At 36.5% G+C, this 13,960-nt stretch overlaps 4 protein-coding genes across 4 annotated transcripts; 2 read left to right on the top strand and 2 right to left on the bottom strand.

Annotated features, from left to right (window-relative positions):
* Positions 1–565: 565 nt before the first annotated feature.
* Positions 566–2,101, top strand: LOC111781655 (putative homeobox-leucine zipper protein ATHB-51). The gene is made up of 3 exons (XM_023662341.2): positions 566–810; positions 1,406–1,716; positions 1,808–2,101. The coding sequence occupies exons 1-3, from the start codon at positions 708–710 to the stop codon at positions 2,030–2,032; spliced, it is 639 nt and encodes a 212-aa protein (XP_023518109.2). The 5' UTR covers positions 566–707; the 3' UTR covers positions 2,033–2,101.
* Positions 2,102–2,451: 350 nt separating this feature from the next.
* On the bottom strand, positions 2,452–4,116 carry LOC111782326 (large ribosomal subunit protein eL24). Its single transcript, XM_023663186.2, has 5 exons — positions 3,983–4,116; positions 3,581–3,656; positions 3,358–3,459; positions 2,915–3,063; positions 2,452–2,794 (listed from the first exon to the last, which is right to left on the bottom strand). Exons 1-5 carry the CDS (start codon positions 3,991–3,993, stop codon positions 2,635–2,637), a joined length of 498 nt encoding a protein of 165 aa, XP_023518954.1. The 5' UTR covers positions 3,994–4,116; the 3' UTR covers positions 2,452–2,634.
* Positions 4,117–5,643: 1,527 nt separating this feature from the next.
* Positions 5,644–8,679, top strand: LOC111781521 (uncharacterized). Its single transcript, XM_023662168.2, has 4 exons — positions 5,644–6,085; positions 6,336–7,319; positions 7,783–7,830; positions 7,910–8,679. Exons 1-4 carry the CDS (start codon positions 5,882–5,884, stop codon positions 8,312–8,314), a joined length of 1,641 nt encoding a protein of 546 aa, XP_023517936.1. The 5' UTR covers positions 5,644–5,881; the 3' UTR covers positions 8,315–8,679.
* A 1,156-nt stretch (positions 8,680–9,835) lies between these two features.
* On the bottom strand, positions 9,836–12,531 carry LOC111781825 (putative glycosyltransferase At5g03795). The gene is made up of 4 exons (XM_023662537.2): positions 12,164–12,531; positions 11,699–11,952; positions 10,754–11,102; positions 9,836–10,672 (listed from the first exon to the last, which is right to left on the bottom strand). The coding sequence occupies exons 1-4, from the start codon at positions 12,479–12,481 to the stop codon at positions 10,007–10,009; spliced, it is 1,587 nt and encodes a 528-aa protein (XP_023518305.2). The 5' UTR covers positions 12,482–12,531; the 3' UTR covers positions 9,836–10,006.
* Between the last annotated feature and the right edge of the window lie 1,429 nt (positions 12,532–13,960).

Raw genomic sequence — 13,960 nt, 5'->3', positions numbered from 1 at the left:
AAGGAGTGATTGTAAGTCTAACCTATAGCGAGAAAAATTTATATCATAAAATAGATAACGATACGAAATCTTGTATAAATTGCTGATTTGCACGAACAATTTCATTTAACTAATGAGACTTAGGATTCACATTTGAATTTGACGAAGATTTTTCATTATAAGAAAAATTAGATACGAAAGGAAAATTATTCTCTGTCACTTAAAACTAGGATTATATTTCCATCTTCATCTCTGCTCCGACCTTTCCCCATCGTAACGTTTATCAAATCGCAAACCCAATCTGACCAAACTCCAAGCCCCTCGTTCTTCATCTCCACTACTGCTGCATGCTTTGTAAACCAATTAATGCCAAGAAAGACAAAAGGGATTGGTCTGAAATGTGTGTATCCATGGGGGATGCGGTTGATATCTATGGTCCCCATAACTCATCCTGCTGCTACTCATCCTCCTGTTCTTCCTATGCCTCTGTTTAACTGACAGCCTTCACTTTCCCACGCCTATCTTACTTCATTTAAAACTCTCTCTCTCTTTCTCTTTCTCCTTTTCTCATCCACTTTTCAAACAACAATCCAGTTCTATAAAGAACCCAACAAGTCTAAAGTTCGTCCCAACTTCGATCCGCATAGGCTTAAAAACACGAACTTCCTCTGTTCTTCGAATCGAACCCTTGTAGTTCCCATCTTCTCTTGATCCTCTGATCCAAACACATGGACTCCTATAATGGGTCTGATCTCAGTCCTCACTATGTTCCTCCACCTCCACAATCTTCTTCTGCATTGCTTTATCCTTGCAGTTTGGATCAGTTTCCTGGTAAATCCCAACTCCCTCAACCTTCTTCATTTTGTTCGTGTACATTAAACTTGAAAACCCAACAAACCGAACTGACCCAACCCGAATTATAAGGATTGTGTTGGATTAGCTTTTCGGGTTGGGTTAGGTTAACATGAATATAATTTGAAGAACTTAACATGAATATAATCTACATCTTCAACCCGGTTTATCTTATAGTGCGAAATCTCTTCCCATTTTCTTGTTATTACCCGTTCGATCTTTCTTAATTTAGTTATATTTTTAACCGTTCTCTCTTTAGTGTAAAATTATGTGAGGATCCCATATCATGGAGAGGGAAACGAAACATTCCTTACAAGGGGTGCGGAAACTTCTCCTTCGCATAGGCATTTTAAAATTTTGAGGGAAGCCGAGCAGAAAAAGGCCAAAGAGGACAAATATCTGTCAATGAGCTCGGGCTATTATAGATTAACCGTTAACGAATAGTATTAAGATCCATTTGAACACAGGATGATCATTTTGTTACGATATAACATAAAATCATGATTACTTCAACCCGAATTGAGAGATATAATATTTGAATCGTATTCTTAACATCGGGTTTAATGAGCGGTAGAGACAACAGAGACGAAGAGACTGGGCATGGAAGCTCAGGAAAGTAGGGTTGGAGGAGTGGATGAGAAGAAGAAGAGGTTCAGTCGGGATCAATTGGAGTCATTGGAGAGAAGCTTTCAAGAGGAAGTGAAGCTTGAACCTGAGAGAAAAATGAAGCTATCAAAGGAGATTGGACTCCAACCAAGGCAGATAGCGGTGTGGTTCCAGAATAGAAGAGCTCGCTCAAAGGTTAAGCAGCTTCAGCATCTCTATGACACTCTCAAACAAGAATTTGACGCCATTTCTATGGAAAAACTTGACCTTCAACAACAGGTTTCTATCTCTTTTTCTCTTTTTCCGCCCATGCATTTCCATGCACAAATCTGTCATTTTGATCTTTGGATGTACAATGTTGTTGGAGTAGGTGAGGGAACTAAGAAGCATGCTAAGAGAACAAGCGGTAAGGAATCACGGGTCGATGGCGTACATGACCGTCTCCGAGGAAGAGGCGGCGGAGAGCACGGCGGAGGGCGTTCGGAGCTGGAATAATCACATCTTTAATGTCGAAAATGTCGACCAAATATCAGCTTCTTCAATTCCTTCACCCTGGTCTTGTTCTCAAGTTGCTCACTTGCCTTCTTATCCATAAATTTTGGATTAGAAATTTAATGTTCAATTTTACATTATCAAGTTTTAAATAATTTTTGAAATTTTGATAGATTCAAATTTTCTTATAATCCGGAAATTTTATTAAATAATTTTGATTCAACAAAAGAACATGCAAGTTAAATCATATAGATTATTAAACAATTAATTTGTAATAAAATATAGCAATATAAAATAATATAATGTGGTTGCTATACTTAAATCAAACAGTTCAGAACCATTTAACTCCCAGTATTGGGTCAGCAAAATTTAAGAACAAAGCTCCCCTACCACAAAATCAACTAATACTTCCAATAATCAGAAAATTCAAGCTTATCAAAGCAAATAAAATTTGGATGGAAATTCATAAACACCAAAAGAAGTAGGCACTTTCGGGTAGTCATGCATAATCAAGTAATAAACTATCAGAAAAAAACGCAACATTCTGATATTTGCAACGTAACTGCAAGATGAAATGAAAAGCACAATAATTGATCCATACAAAATTTCGAAAATAGTTGGAACATTATCTTTTACTCAGGTTTTGCTATTTCAAAGAGCATAAAAACTCGTAAACTACTGTTCTTAGCTTGCAGCATGGAAAATTCAACGTTTGCCGCCGCCGCCGCCAAGTTTTGGTCCTTTAGGTGCAGCTCCCCCCCTACCAACGTTAGCCTTGGTCTGTGTCTTCTGTGTTTTGGCCATCACTTCTGCCTTCTTTGCCTTTTTCTCATCCTTTGTTTTCTTAATTCTCTCCTTAATTTCCCTACAGCACAACAACAATTAACAAATTTTAGTTTAATCCATAACTATGATTGATTAAGAAATTATTCCATGCCTCCGCCTGTATCATTAAGAAACATTCGAACTCAGAACAATCACATACCGAAGGGCTGCCTCCCTAGCAGCATCACGAACCTCAGGCTTCTCAGCTCTCTTCTTTTGGATAACCTCCAATGTAGCACCCACTATGGACCTTGAGTATGGCTTCTTGGTGGCACGTCTCCTCTTCTTTACAGCCTCTTGAGCAATGTCCTACCGGAAAAAAAAGAATGAAAAACATTCAACAACCAACAATTATTTGGTTAAAATCCCGGTTAAAGGCCAAGGGGGAATGATAATGTAAATAACAGGGAAAACACTTCTAGAAAACAAATATTGAGAACCGTTGAGTTGTTTGAAAAATTATGATCTAATAGTACCACACACAAAATCATTATGTTTCAAAGCTACCCATACATAATCAGACCCAACAGAGAGGACAGGATATGATAAAATCTAAATATAGATACAAGTAAATGAATCCAAGAGCTATATTTGACCCATTACCTTCTTATGTTGCTTCCTGTACATTGCTGTCCAGGTGAGCTTAGAAGGCTTCAGCTTGTTATGGAAGTACCTCTTGCATTTGGAGTTTAAAAACAGGAAAACCTAGTCAATCAAGACAAGTATGCAACAAAAACAGCAGGTAAGTTTATGTCATCAGATAAGAAACAAATATGATTATCCAGTAATAACAAAAACACAATCGACGGCCGCGCAGGTTTATTACCTGTGAATCTGCACGGATAAATCTGATTCCTCTACCGGGATATATCTTCGCGCCACTGAATCGACAGAGCTCGGTCCTAAAAAAACCAGGATTGTACTTCAGAATCAGGTAGAAACAAACTGCGCATTTCTAACACTACAAGTTTTCACATTCTCATAAGCCATTACTTCTTAAAACTAATGACCTACAAATCAAATTCACCTACACAAAAACCTAGAGATCTCGAAGCAATACATCTTCAGGCACCAACAGTGAACTGAAAGTTAAATTAAAAGGCACAAATAGCCATACTGATCCTCTATTTCGCCATGACGGATGCAATCATCGATTAAAAGAAAAACTCGAAATGAATACTGAAATCGATTCAAGATTGAATCGGAAAGAGCGATTAAAGAGACTCACTTCAACACCATGGTGGCGGCTGCTGTGTCTACTCCTCTGTTTCTTCTTGCTCGCCGAAACCCTAGAAATGAGTTCTGAAAGAGGGAAACGATATCTATACTTTAAGGTTCATTTGATTACCCCTATATTATAACTTAATCACCATAATGCCACCGAGCCCTTTCGAACAAATGGGCCAAGATTTTAGCCCGGTTTCCTCTTCGGAGCCCAACCTTTACCAGGCCTGTCTGAATTATTTAAAAATCAAATGATCCATATTTAATATATGTGATATATGATTAATAAAAATAAAAATAAACAAGATGTGACTATTAAATATATGTTTCCATATAATATATAATATATAGTATAATTAAATTTGAGACTTAAGGCTTCGGCATGTTTTTTATAGTTTGAATAAATTTATTGAGTTTAAAAGTTAATTACAAAATCATAAATTATATAATTAATTCAAAAATTAATAATAAATTCGAGTTCACACGGTTCAACTCGATATAATTTTAATGAAATCCACGAACCAAACTTATTGTATAAAACTTTAATTTATTTGAATCTAACCGAACCGAACTCAAATGAGTGTAATCTAATTCGATTTGATTGATCAAACTTTTCAAGTTATCGGACTTTTTAAACACCTTAATATTATTTCTCATTTCAACAAATGGATCGAAGTTATTATTTCTCATTTCATAACTTAATCCATGATAAGAATACTAGTTACCCATAAGTTGAGGATTCAATTATCCATATTCCCGAGTTATTTAATTATAATATTCATAAATTATTTATAATTTATAATAGAAGGTGAGATTTGAGTTGAATTTATATAGATATATTATAAATAAGAAAAAATAATGGTTTTTAATATTAAAGTGTATAAATGAAATAAAATGAAGATATATTGTCTTATGATGATGACACCTCACCAAAGATAATTATTTACCAATTTCCAATATTCTTTTCTTGGGCATTTTTTAATTTAATGTTACCAAATAAAAGTACATCTAAAACATTTGGAGTGTAAAGCAAAGCTTAATTAACTTTCATAATTAAGATATTAGTGTGTTTAGAGCTGTTACACATTATAATCTCAAAATTTTTATTTTATTATTGACTAAAAAATAAAAAATAAAGTGAAAAGAAATTATTTCTTTATTAAATTGTACTTTACCCTTAAATAATAAAGTTTTTTTTTATTATTTATAATTTTTGTGTGTTTTCAAATGATTTTTTAAATAAATATATAATATAATATAAAATGATTTTATTAAGATTTGTGATATTGTTTTCGAAGATATTTATACTTATTTTTATTAAAATGAGTAGAGATTTAAATTAAAAATTAAAATTTTAAAATGAATATAGATACCTATAAAAATAATAATAGCAAAAATGTTTTATAAATTTATATAATTTAAAATTTAATATAAAAAGACTTTTTTTTTTAATTAGTGTTGAAAAATAAAATTTTAATTTTTCAAAATTTTATTTAATAAACTAATAAATTTTAAAATAAGATGGAAGATAATAGATCACAATTTGTTGTACCAATTTTTTTTTTACAGAAATTCAATAATAATTATCCAGGCTGGAAATTCCACACCTGAATTTATTAAATTAAATAAAATAAAAAGAAAAGAAAAAATAAAAATCATATTCGACAGAGCGGCCAACAAGAAAAGGAGCTCTCCATCTTCTCGGTAATCAAAACCGAGGACTCCCAATAATTTCAATCTTCTTCTTCTTCTCTCGGCCTCTGCCTCTGAAAATCACATTCTTATCCTTCAATTTCGGCGAAGAACTCTCGGATTTTTTTTTTGAATCGGGCGCAATTTCCGAGTGAATCGGAAGCTTCGGGAGTTGGTTGACCCTGAACTCGCATGGCAGGCGAGGACAGCGATGGACAGTAAGAAGCAAGACGAGGATCAGACCGATAGCAGCGATTACACCTCAGAGGACGAAGGAACTGAGGATTACCGGCGAGGAGGCTACCACGCCGTTCGAATTGGCGACACTTTCAAGAATGGTAGATATGTGGTTCAGAGCAAGCTCGGTTGGGGCCATTTCTCCACTGTTTGGCTTGCCTGGGACATCCAATCCTCTGTAATTTCTCTATCTTCCTCTCTTTTTTCTTCGCGCCATTTATTGTTCTAGTCTCGCTTCTTTCCGATCTTCCTGTTCAACATAGGTATACAAAACTCGAAATCTTCTTGTTCTTTTTTAATTACTTCACTTACTTGAGAAACTATGATGGTAGGATGTTGTTTTATTGCCTCGTTTGGGAGTAGGAAGTAGAAGATGAGAGTAATTTAGGTTGTGTATTTAAAATTTAAACTGATTTTATGATGTTCAGCGATATGTGGCTCTCAAAGTACAGAAGAGCGCTCAGCACTATACTGAGGCAGCTATGGATGAGATTACAATCTTGAAACAGATTGCAGACGGAGACGCTGATGATAAGAAATGTGTGGTGAAGCTTTTGGATCATTTCAAGCATTCTGGACCTAATGGGCAGCATGTTTGTATGATTTTTGAGTATTTGGGGGATAATCTATTGACACTAATCAAGTATACTGACTACCGTGGATTACCAATTCATATGGTTAAGGAGATATGTTTTCATATATTGGTTGGTTTGGATTACTTGCATAAACAGCTCTCTATTATACATACTGATTTGAAGCCTGAAAATATTCTGTTACTTTCGATGATTGACCCATCAAAGGATCCCAGAAAATCTGGCACCCCTCTTATTCTTCCAACTAGCAAGGACAAGGCAACATTGGAGTGTGGGATTTCGAAAGACATAAAATTATCAAATGGGGATTTTACTAAACACCACAAGAGAAACATTCGACGAAAGGCGAAGCAAGCTGCTCAGGGATGTGTGGAGAAGGAAATGACTGCGGAGGCTGATGCTAATGCAGAGACATCTCGTACCACTGAATCATCTCCTAACGCGAAATCAAGCACTGGTGCTACAGAGGAAAAATCAACTAGTTCTTTCAGTACAAATCGATCATCTGATGCTGATGGAGCAAAGGGCGGTGGCGAAGAAAATCAAGTTGCCAAGAAAGGGAGTCGCTTGAGAAAGAAGATGTTATTGGCTTCAGTGGATCTGAATTGCAAGTTGGTTGATTTTGGAAATGCATGTTGGACATACAAACAGTTTACAAATGACATTCAGACTCGACAGTATCGGTGCCCCGAAGTTATCCTTGGATCAAAGTATTCTACATCAGCAGATCTTTGGTCCTTTGCTTGCATTTGCTTCGAGCTTGCAACTGGTGATGTACTCTTTGACCCTCACAGTGGTGACAACTTTGACAGAGATGAGGTTTGGATGCCATTCTTTGAGCTTTGTTACTGCAATTTGTTTACACGTTCTTAAACTCTTCCACATTGCCATACTTGGCTTAGCATATATTTTAATCTCAACTTGTTTTTGCTAGCTAGAATTTTCTTTTGCAACGTTTTGTTCTTGAATTTTGTGCTTAAAAATCCACCCGTGCGCAATAGACAATATCTCATTCTCCTGTTTTGTAGAATGTGTTTAAGAGAATTTGCTTAGAATTTTTATTTCAATTCTTTGTTTGTCATTGTTAGAATGGTAGTTTAACTAATGGTGTGATCCTTATTCTTGGGGCTGTCATAATCATTTTGTTTGTATGCGCTGGTGCATAGCTGAGACATTCTATATATATTGATTTAGACTTTTCTGAAGTTGCTTTCCTATTAATGAGTTGTAGATACCTTCCAAAGTATTCATGTTGTGAGAACAATATTTTCTTGTGCTCCAGGACCACTTAGCTTTGATGATGGAACTTCTAGGAATGATGCCACGCAAGGTAATCAATTGTTCCTCTGAGCCTTGTGAAAATTTCTGCTAGCATAACCACACACTTTTGCACTGTCAATCATTTTCAGATTGCTTTCGGCGGTCGCTATTCTCGAGATTTCTTCAACCGATATGGCAATTTGAGGCACATCCGAAGGTTACGTTTCTGGCCATTAAACAAAGTTCTGATGGAAAAGTATGATTTCAACGAACAAGATGCAACTCAAATGGCAGAATTTCTAGCTCCAATCCTCGATTTTGTTCCAGAAAACCGACCCTCTGCAGGGCAATGCCTGCTTCATCCATGGCTGAATGCTGTGCCTCGGTTGTTGGAACCATCTCAGGATCCCGGAACTTCCGAGGGGAAGATGATGGAGAAGGAAGTTATGGAAGCAATGGAGGATGGAATGAGAAATATAGCCATTAGTTCAGAATCTGAACTAGCTGATGATTCCCAGCAGTCCAAGTCCAAGACCAGCAAAAGCACTTCCTGAAGGTTGGTATCCGCTCCACCCCGTCTTTGTTTATGTCGATTTAGCCATGGAGGTCGAGATTTTAATGAGGAAATGGACCAGAGAGCTGAGTGAAGCAGATGAAGCTTAGTAAGAAACTAGTAATGACAAGGATGAACGCGAACACGAACACGAACACGAACACAACGCAACACTTGTGCTGGGAATGTGGTGAAACATGAAGTTTATTTTGATGAAGCTCAACGATGTATCAGTAAGTGGAGCCCAGATGAATGATTTAGGTACTGCTACTGTTGAAAAATATCTTTTAATTTTCGTTACCATTTTACAAACGAATATATTCCTTGTATTCATGTGGTCAGTTCAATGTGATTTATTGGTTTTTATATTGCTTCTATTGACTAAAATTTAATCTGCAGATGATTATTAAACTGAGTCTAAATTTTCAGATGTCTTTGTCAAACCACATGCACACCCATAGTGATGGCGTTGGCTGAGATGACATTAGAACCCCATAGGTGAAGCTCTTTCTTAGAATGACGATCATTTTCGGACAAAAAATTAATCCGAGAACTGTGCCAAAACCGACACCGATGTAAGATACAAAGTTGCAAATGAATTCAAAATGAAAAACACATTAATCATCATTATCATCATCATCTCATACCATTCGAATGAGATGGGATAATGATCGAGTGGAAAGGGAACTCACCATATGGAAGGGTGAACCTGTTGAACAAGTAGAACTCATCAACGGATAGACGAAACCAACTTTGAAGAGACAAAAAAGAGACACTATAATGGTCCAAGCTCACCGCTAGTATCTTCTTTAGGATTTTCGTTCTAAGCTTCCACTCAAAGTTTTAAAATGCGTTTAGTCTATTAACCGTGGACTTAGAACTAGCCGCCTTAAAAAACTTGAAGTACGAGGAACAAATCCCACGTTTATTTGAAGCCGTTCTTGGTGTGTTGATCCCACCAGTGCTGTTTTGTGTTCTCTGAGAATCACTGCCTCACTGCTCAATCGAAGTATGATTGACATCGGTGTTACTTCAACAATCTCGACACCAACTGGTGATAAATTCTATTTTAGGTGATTATGTGAACATAGGCCTAATGAATACAAAAGTCAATATTATATTAATTATCATAAATTAATGAATAAGTGGCTTAATAAAGACAGGTGTCATAATGAACGGTGTATCAACTAACACATCAAGAAGAGTGCACGATAATCTTAGTAAAACTAGAAGCAACCACGATAATCTTAGTAAAACTAGAAGCAACCACGATAATCTTAGTAAAACTAGGAGCAACCGTGTCAAAGACAAACTTAGGGGTTGAATTGGACGGTCAAAATACAACTTCAAAGTCGAGATTTCGATAGTATAAGATAAAAACGTATCCCTTACCTTAGTGATATAATAATTGTAGCTAATAAGATCTCAAAAACGCTCGTAAATGTACATAGATATGCAAATCTCTCAATCACAAATGTTAAACCCTAAAATCAAGTTGGTTTCATTCCAAATTCGATCTAACTTCGTTGAAACGCACTTCGTTTTCATTAAACTCAAGAACGTGATCATAATCACGAATGGCATTCAATTCAACCAAATATTGACCTTAATAAATCTACAAATTTTGTTAAAAAAACTATAAATACCTATACAAATTAAATCTCCACCGTGGTCCGGTCCGATCAAGCCGAGATCATCGGTCGCGCACCCTAAGATTGAGTCTTCTAAGCCACACAGAATGAAGAATCATGTGATACACATCAAATCTCTTAGGCGGAGAGTGGACTTCAAAGTGTCTCCTAACCTTCAACACTCTCCGATACATTCTCAGGTACTGCCTCGGCGATATCCCACTGAGAATCGTCTTCAAATTGGGAATGTCCTCGACGGAGACGGAAACCGAGAAAGATTTCCAATTGATAACGTCGCTGAACGGAGGGACATAGTGGTCGGAAATGAGGACCGGAACGCACCCGGTGTAAATGGCCTCGACAATTCGAGGGCTAGCAACTTCGTAGCCGCTCGGGCAGAGGCAAAACTTGCTCTTCCTCATCATGTCGATGTAAGAAACGTCCTTGGGGAGGTATTTGTGGACTTGAACGTCGCTGTCTTGATTCTCCCATTGCTGGATTAGAATAGGCCTTATGGGGCCGTGGAGGCCGCCGGCGAAGAACGCCAGAATTGGGCGGCGGGAGGGAGATGGGCCGCCTATAATTCCGGTCAAGAAACCCGTTTGAAGGTTGATTTCTGGGAAGGAAACGTCCTTTGACGGGTTGAAACCTTCGGACGTGTTGGCGTTGCAGAGTACTCTAATGGAGTTTTTGTACAAATGGGGAACCGATCTTGACGCTTCCGGCCCCTGCGATCAAACGACGATCAAACGACAAACTGAGAAACATTGTTAAGGAACAAAATTATGAACATGTTAGCTGATATTCACCCAATCATGGCAGGACAGCATGAAATGATCGGTGCCAAGGGTGCGATTCCAGAACGGATATTTGGTTCGAATGACATTGACATAATCGACGACTGTGCGTCGTATCGGTGTGAAGTCATGGGAGTCACGAACATAGACGAACTGAACGAGCATGGCAACACTTAGAGGAAGAAAGAAGACATGGGCTTTGTCGGGATCTTTGGTTCGAAACTTGGTGTCCATTTCAATGGCGTGGATGAAGTTGCCTTCAGTCGAGTAAATGCTCTTGCAGGGGCCATTGTGAAACAGGGGAGGCTCTCCTTCCTCGTACACGAAGATCTTCAGCTCCTTCTCCATTTCTAAGTAGCTCCTGCAATCAACATTAATGGAAATCCTAAGCAACCCGGAATAAAGACTATAAAATTGTACGATATTGTCCGCTTTGAGTATAAGCTCTTATGGCTTCATTTTGGGCTTTCCCAAGGCCTCATGGGGCCATGACAATGGAGATGTATTAGCCAATGTGGGACTCACGTCCCAACACTCCTCCTCTCGAACAGAGTACACCATAGAGCCTCTCTTGAAGCCTATGGAGCCCAAGAGCAGCCTCACAACAAGGCTCGACTCCTTTCTCTAGAACCCTTGAACAAGGGGCACCTTTTGTTTGATACTTGAGTCACTTTTTTACAACACGTTCGAGACTCACAGCTTCTTTGTTCCATATTTGAGGGTTTTATTGACATGGGCAGACATGACTCTGATACATGTTAGTAATCGCAAACCCCACCATGGCTTTATTTTGAGCTTCTCCAAAATGCCTCGTACCAATATATTCCTTACTTATACATCCATGATCGACCCCTTTACTAGCCGACGACTCCTCCCCCAACAATAATCCTATTCAAGAAACTGAAACTTTTGGCAAGAACAGGGGAAAATATCAAACCAGAAATGTAAAAATTTAACCTGTGAAACGCTTTGGCGTTCCAATACATCGGACCAGAGGGAACAAGATCAGGATCATGGGTTTGGTTCAGGAACTTGGCTTCTTTAATGGCGGCTCGTGCTCGTCTAAGCCCAGCTTCGATTTTTTCCAATTTTGTAAATTCCCTCTGTTTTCTGGCCTTCACCACCGCCGGTTCATAATTACCTTCAGACGAAACGTTTCTCCCTTCATTAATGGCGGTTTCTTCCAAAACTTCGTTGACTGTCGTCATGTTCTGTTAAGATATTAATACATTTCCAAATCAGCTAAACTAACAGTTTTTCAGTCAACGATAGTCATCATTATTAAAAACCCATTAACGAAAACCCCTTAATGGGCTAATTAATTATTGAAAAATGCATGCAAAAGATCCTAAGTTCACTGTCTAATCTGCCCTTGAAAATCTCTGCATGCAGAGCAAATGGAAGAACGAAAGAGAATCTTACTGGGAGCTGTGGAAGACTCTGTTTTTCGTCGATCGGCGGTGGTAGTGTGGATGACGACGACGACGACGACGACGGCGGCGGCAGAGGCGGCGGAGAAGAAGAAAAAGGAAAGGAAATAGAGTGGTTTGAAACAGAGTCGTTGACCGCCGCCGTCGTATTGGAACGAAAATCCTCTGTTTCGGTGGGAGAAGAAACAGAGCTCCAAGCGGAAGCATGTTTATCGAAGAAACTGGTCCAGTCGGAGGAAAACTGAGGACCCAAGACAGCAAGAAGACAAGAAACGGCGACCAGAGGGATTACAAATATCGGCAGCTTCATCTCTGAGCTCTGCAACAAAGGGGTTTTTCTTTACAAAAGAAGAGAAAACAGAGGCGTTTTGGAGGGGAAAGGAATTTGTTACGGACATAAATAGCTTGGATGTCACTGCCACGTGTTGACCGGTTTTTTTTTACTCTTTATTTCTTTCTGCATGCAAATTTTCATTCTTCCTATTTTACCCTTTACTCTTTCATTTAATTACACCTCTCTTTTTTATGAATGTTTGACTGTTCAATGTTTCTCTTTATTTCTCTATTTAATTTACTTTAATTAAATAAATGGATAAATAACGTTTTATTTAAACCACTAAATAGGTATCAAAGTTTTTTTTTTCCATCTTAAATAATTTTTTTTTAAAATGATAGTTACTTCTCGAATACATTTAAAAAATTGTTCGTCATCTAATATAGAACTGCTTTTCGCGACCCAATTTAACTTTTTTTTTTTATGATTGAGAAACAAAAAATTTTAATTTTTGTTACATCTTTTTAGTTATCATATTCTCAGTATTGTTCTTATTTAAATGTAGTATCGATTCATTCATGTACTTATGTATTACAGATAATCCGTCATAATTAATTTTAATATTTAAATGTAGCCGTTTAAAAAAAGACATTTTCATTACTTCATTCAATAATTTTTTAAATTTTAAATTAAAATAGATAGAAATGATAGTTTTGAGTGGATAAAAATATCGAAATAATTTTATGAGAGAAAAATAATACATTAAATAAAAAAAGAAAAAGAAAAGAAAAATTATGATTAAATGTGATTTATAACTTAATTATTGAAACTTCTCACAATACCTACGTAGAACTAGAAATCGAAAAATTTGCTATCTTTTGAATATAAATTCTTATTAAATTTTATGACGCAATTCATTATAATTAAATTAATAAAGAAATTGATGATATTATTGTTATTAGCGATTTAAATTATATTATTTTAGTTAATATTTATTATATGGAATATTAAGTAATTAGTTGAGTAAAATATGATGCATTAAAAGCACCATAGATGGGGGGTTGCGGTGGATGTCTGCCACTGCCACCGCCGCTGCCACGTGTGATGTATAGTTGATGAGTAAGTGGCGGGCCGCCGATTATTATTGTCACAATACCACAGTATACATTCGATCACATGAATTCTAGACTTAGGCTTATCTAATGTCATAAATATATATAGTTTAATAAATCTTATATTAAATAATTAATGTTTTGTTTTTTTTTTAATATATAATTGAAGTAATTATTTATCCTTCACATTTTTAGTATCTCAAAATTTAATTAAATACAAATTTATGAAATAGATTAAAATTAAAAGTTTAATTATGAAGTATATGTATGATATTGATATATTGAATATTAATTTTATATCTACTAAATTTATTATTTTTAAAAAATATATGATATATCGTATATTAGTTTTATTTATAAACTTGTCCGTTCAAATCCATTTTGATTCTACCATGACAACCAG

The sequence above is a fragment of the Cucurbita pepo genome, chromosome 19, assembly GCF_057944985.1.
Source record: "Cucurbita pepo subsp. pepo isolate OVF chromosome 19, ASM5794498v1, whole genome shotgun sequence".
Classification (NCBI taxonomy): domain Eukaryota; kingdom Viridiplantae; phylum Streptophyta; class Magnoliopsida; order Cucurbitales; family Cucurbitaceae; genus Cucurbita; species Cucurbita pepo.
Note: the sequence above shows the minus strand (reverse complement) of the source record. Positions and strands in the feature narration are given on the sequence as shown.

What these genes read in the sequence shown, in the direction of transcription:
- LOC111781655 (XM_023662341.2), top strand. Translation starts at nt 708, where the DNA reads ATGGACTCCTATAATGGGTCTGATCTCAGTCCTCACTATGTTCCTCCA. An exon ending in CAGTTTGGATCAGTTTCCTG is followed by an intron (nt 811 to 1,405) that starts GTAAATCCCAAC and finishes AATGAGCGGTAG; the next exon opens with AGACAACAGAGACGAAGAGA. An exon ending in AACTTGACCTTCAACAACAG is followed by an intron (nt 1,717 to 1,807) that starts GTTTCTATCTCT and finishes TTGTTGGAGTAG; the next exon opens with GTGAGGGAACTAAGAAGCAT.
- LOC111782326 (XM_023663186.2), bottom strand. An exon ending in ACAGGAAGCAACATAAGAAG is followed by an intron (nt 3,064 to 3,357) that starts GTAATGGGTCAA and finishes TTTTTCCGGTAG; the next exon opens with GACATTGCTCAAGAGGCTGT. An exon ending in GCTAGGGAGGCAGCCCTTCG is followed by an intron (nt 2,795 to 2,914) that starts GTATGTGATTGT and finishes GTTGTGCTGTAG; the next exon opens with GGAAATTAAGGAGAGAATTA.
- LOC111781521 (XM_023662168.2), top strand. Translation starts at nt 5,882, where the DNA reads ATGGACAGTAAGAAGCAAGACGAGGATCAGACCGATAGCAGCGATTAC. An exon ending in CCTGGGACATCCAATCCTCT is followed by an intron (nt 6,086 to 6,335) that starts GTAATTTCTCTA and finishes TATGATGTTCAG; the next exon opens with CGATATGTGGCTCTCAAAGT. An exon ending in TAGGAATGATGCCACGCAAG is followed by an intron (nt 7,831 to 7,909) that starts GTAATCAATTGT and finishes AATCATTTTCAG; the next exon opens with ATTGCTTTCGGCGGTCGCTA.
- LOC111781825 (XM_023662537.2), bottom strand. Translation starts at nt 12,481, where the DNA reads ATGAAGCTGCCGATATTTGTAATCCCTCTGGTCGCCGTTTCTTGTCTT. An exon ending in AGAGTCTTCCACAGCTCCCA is followed by an intron (nt 11,953 to 12,163) that starts GTAAGATTCTCT and finishes ATATCTTAACAG; the next exon opens with AACATGACGACAGTCAACGA. An exon ending in AACGCCAAAGCGTTTCACAG is followed by an intron (nt 11,103 to 11,698) that starts GTTAAATTTTTA and finishes TGTTGATTGCAG; the next exon opens with GAGCTACTTAGAAATGGAGA.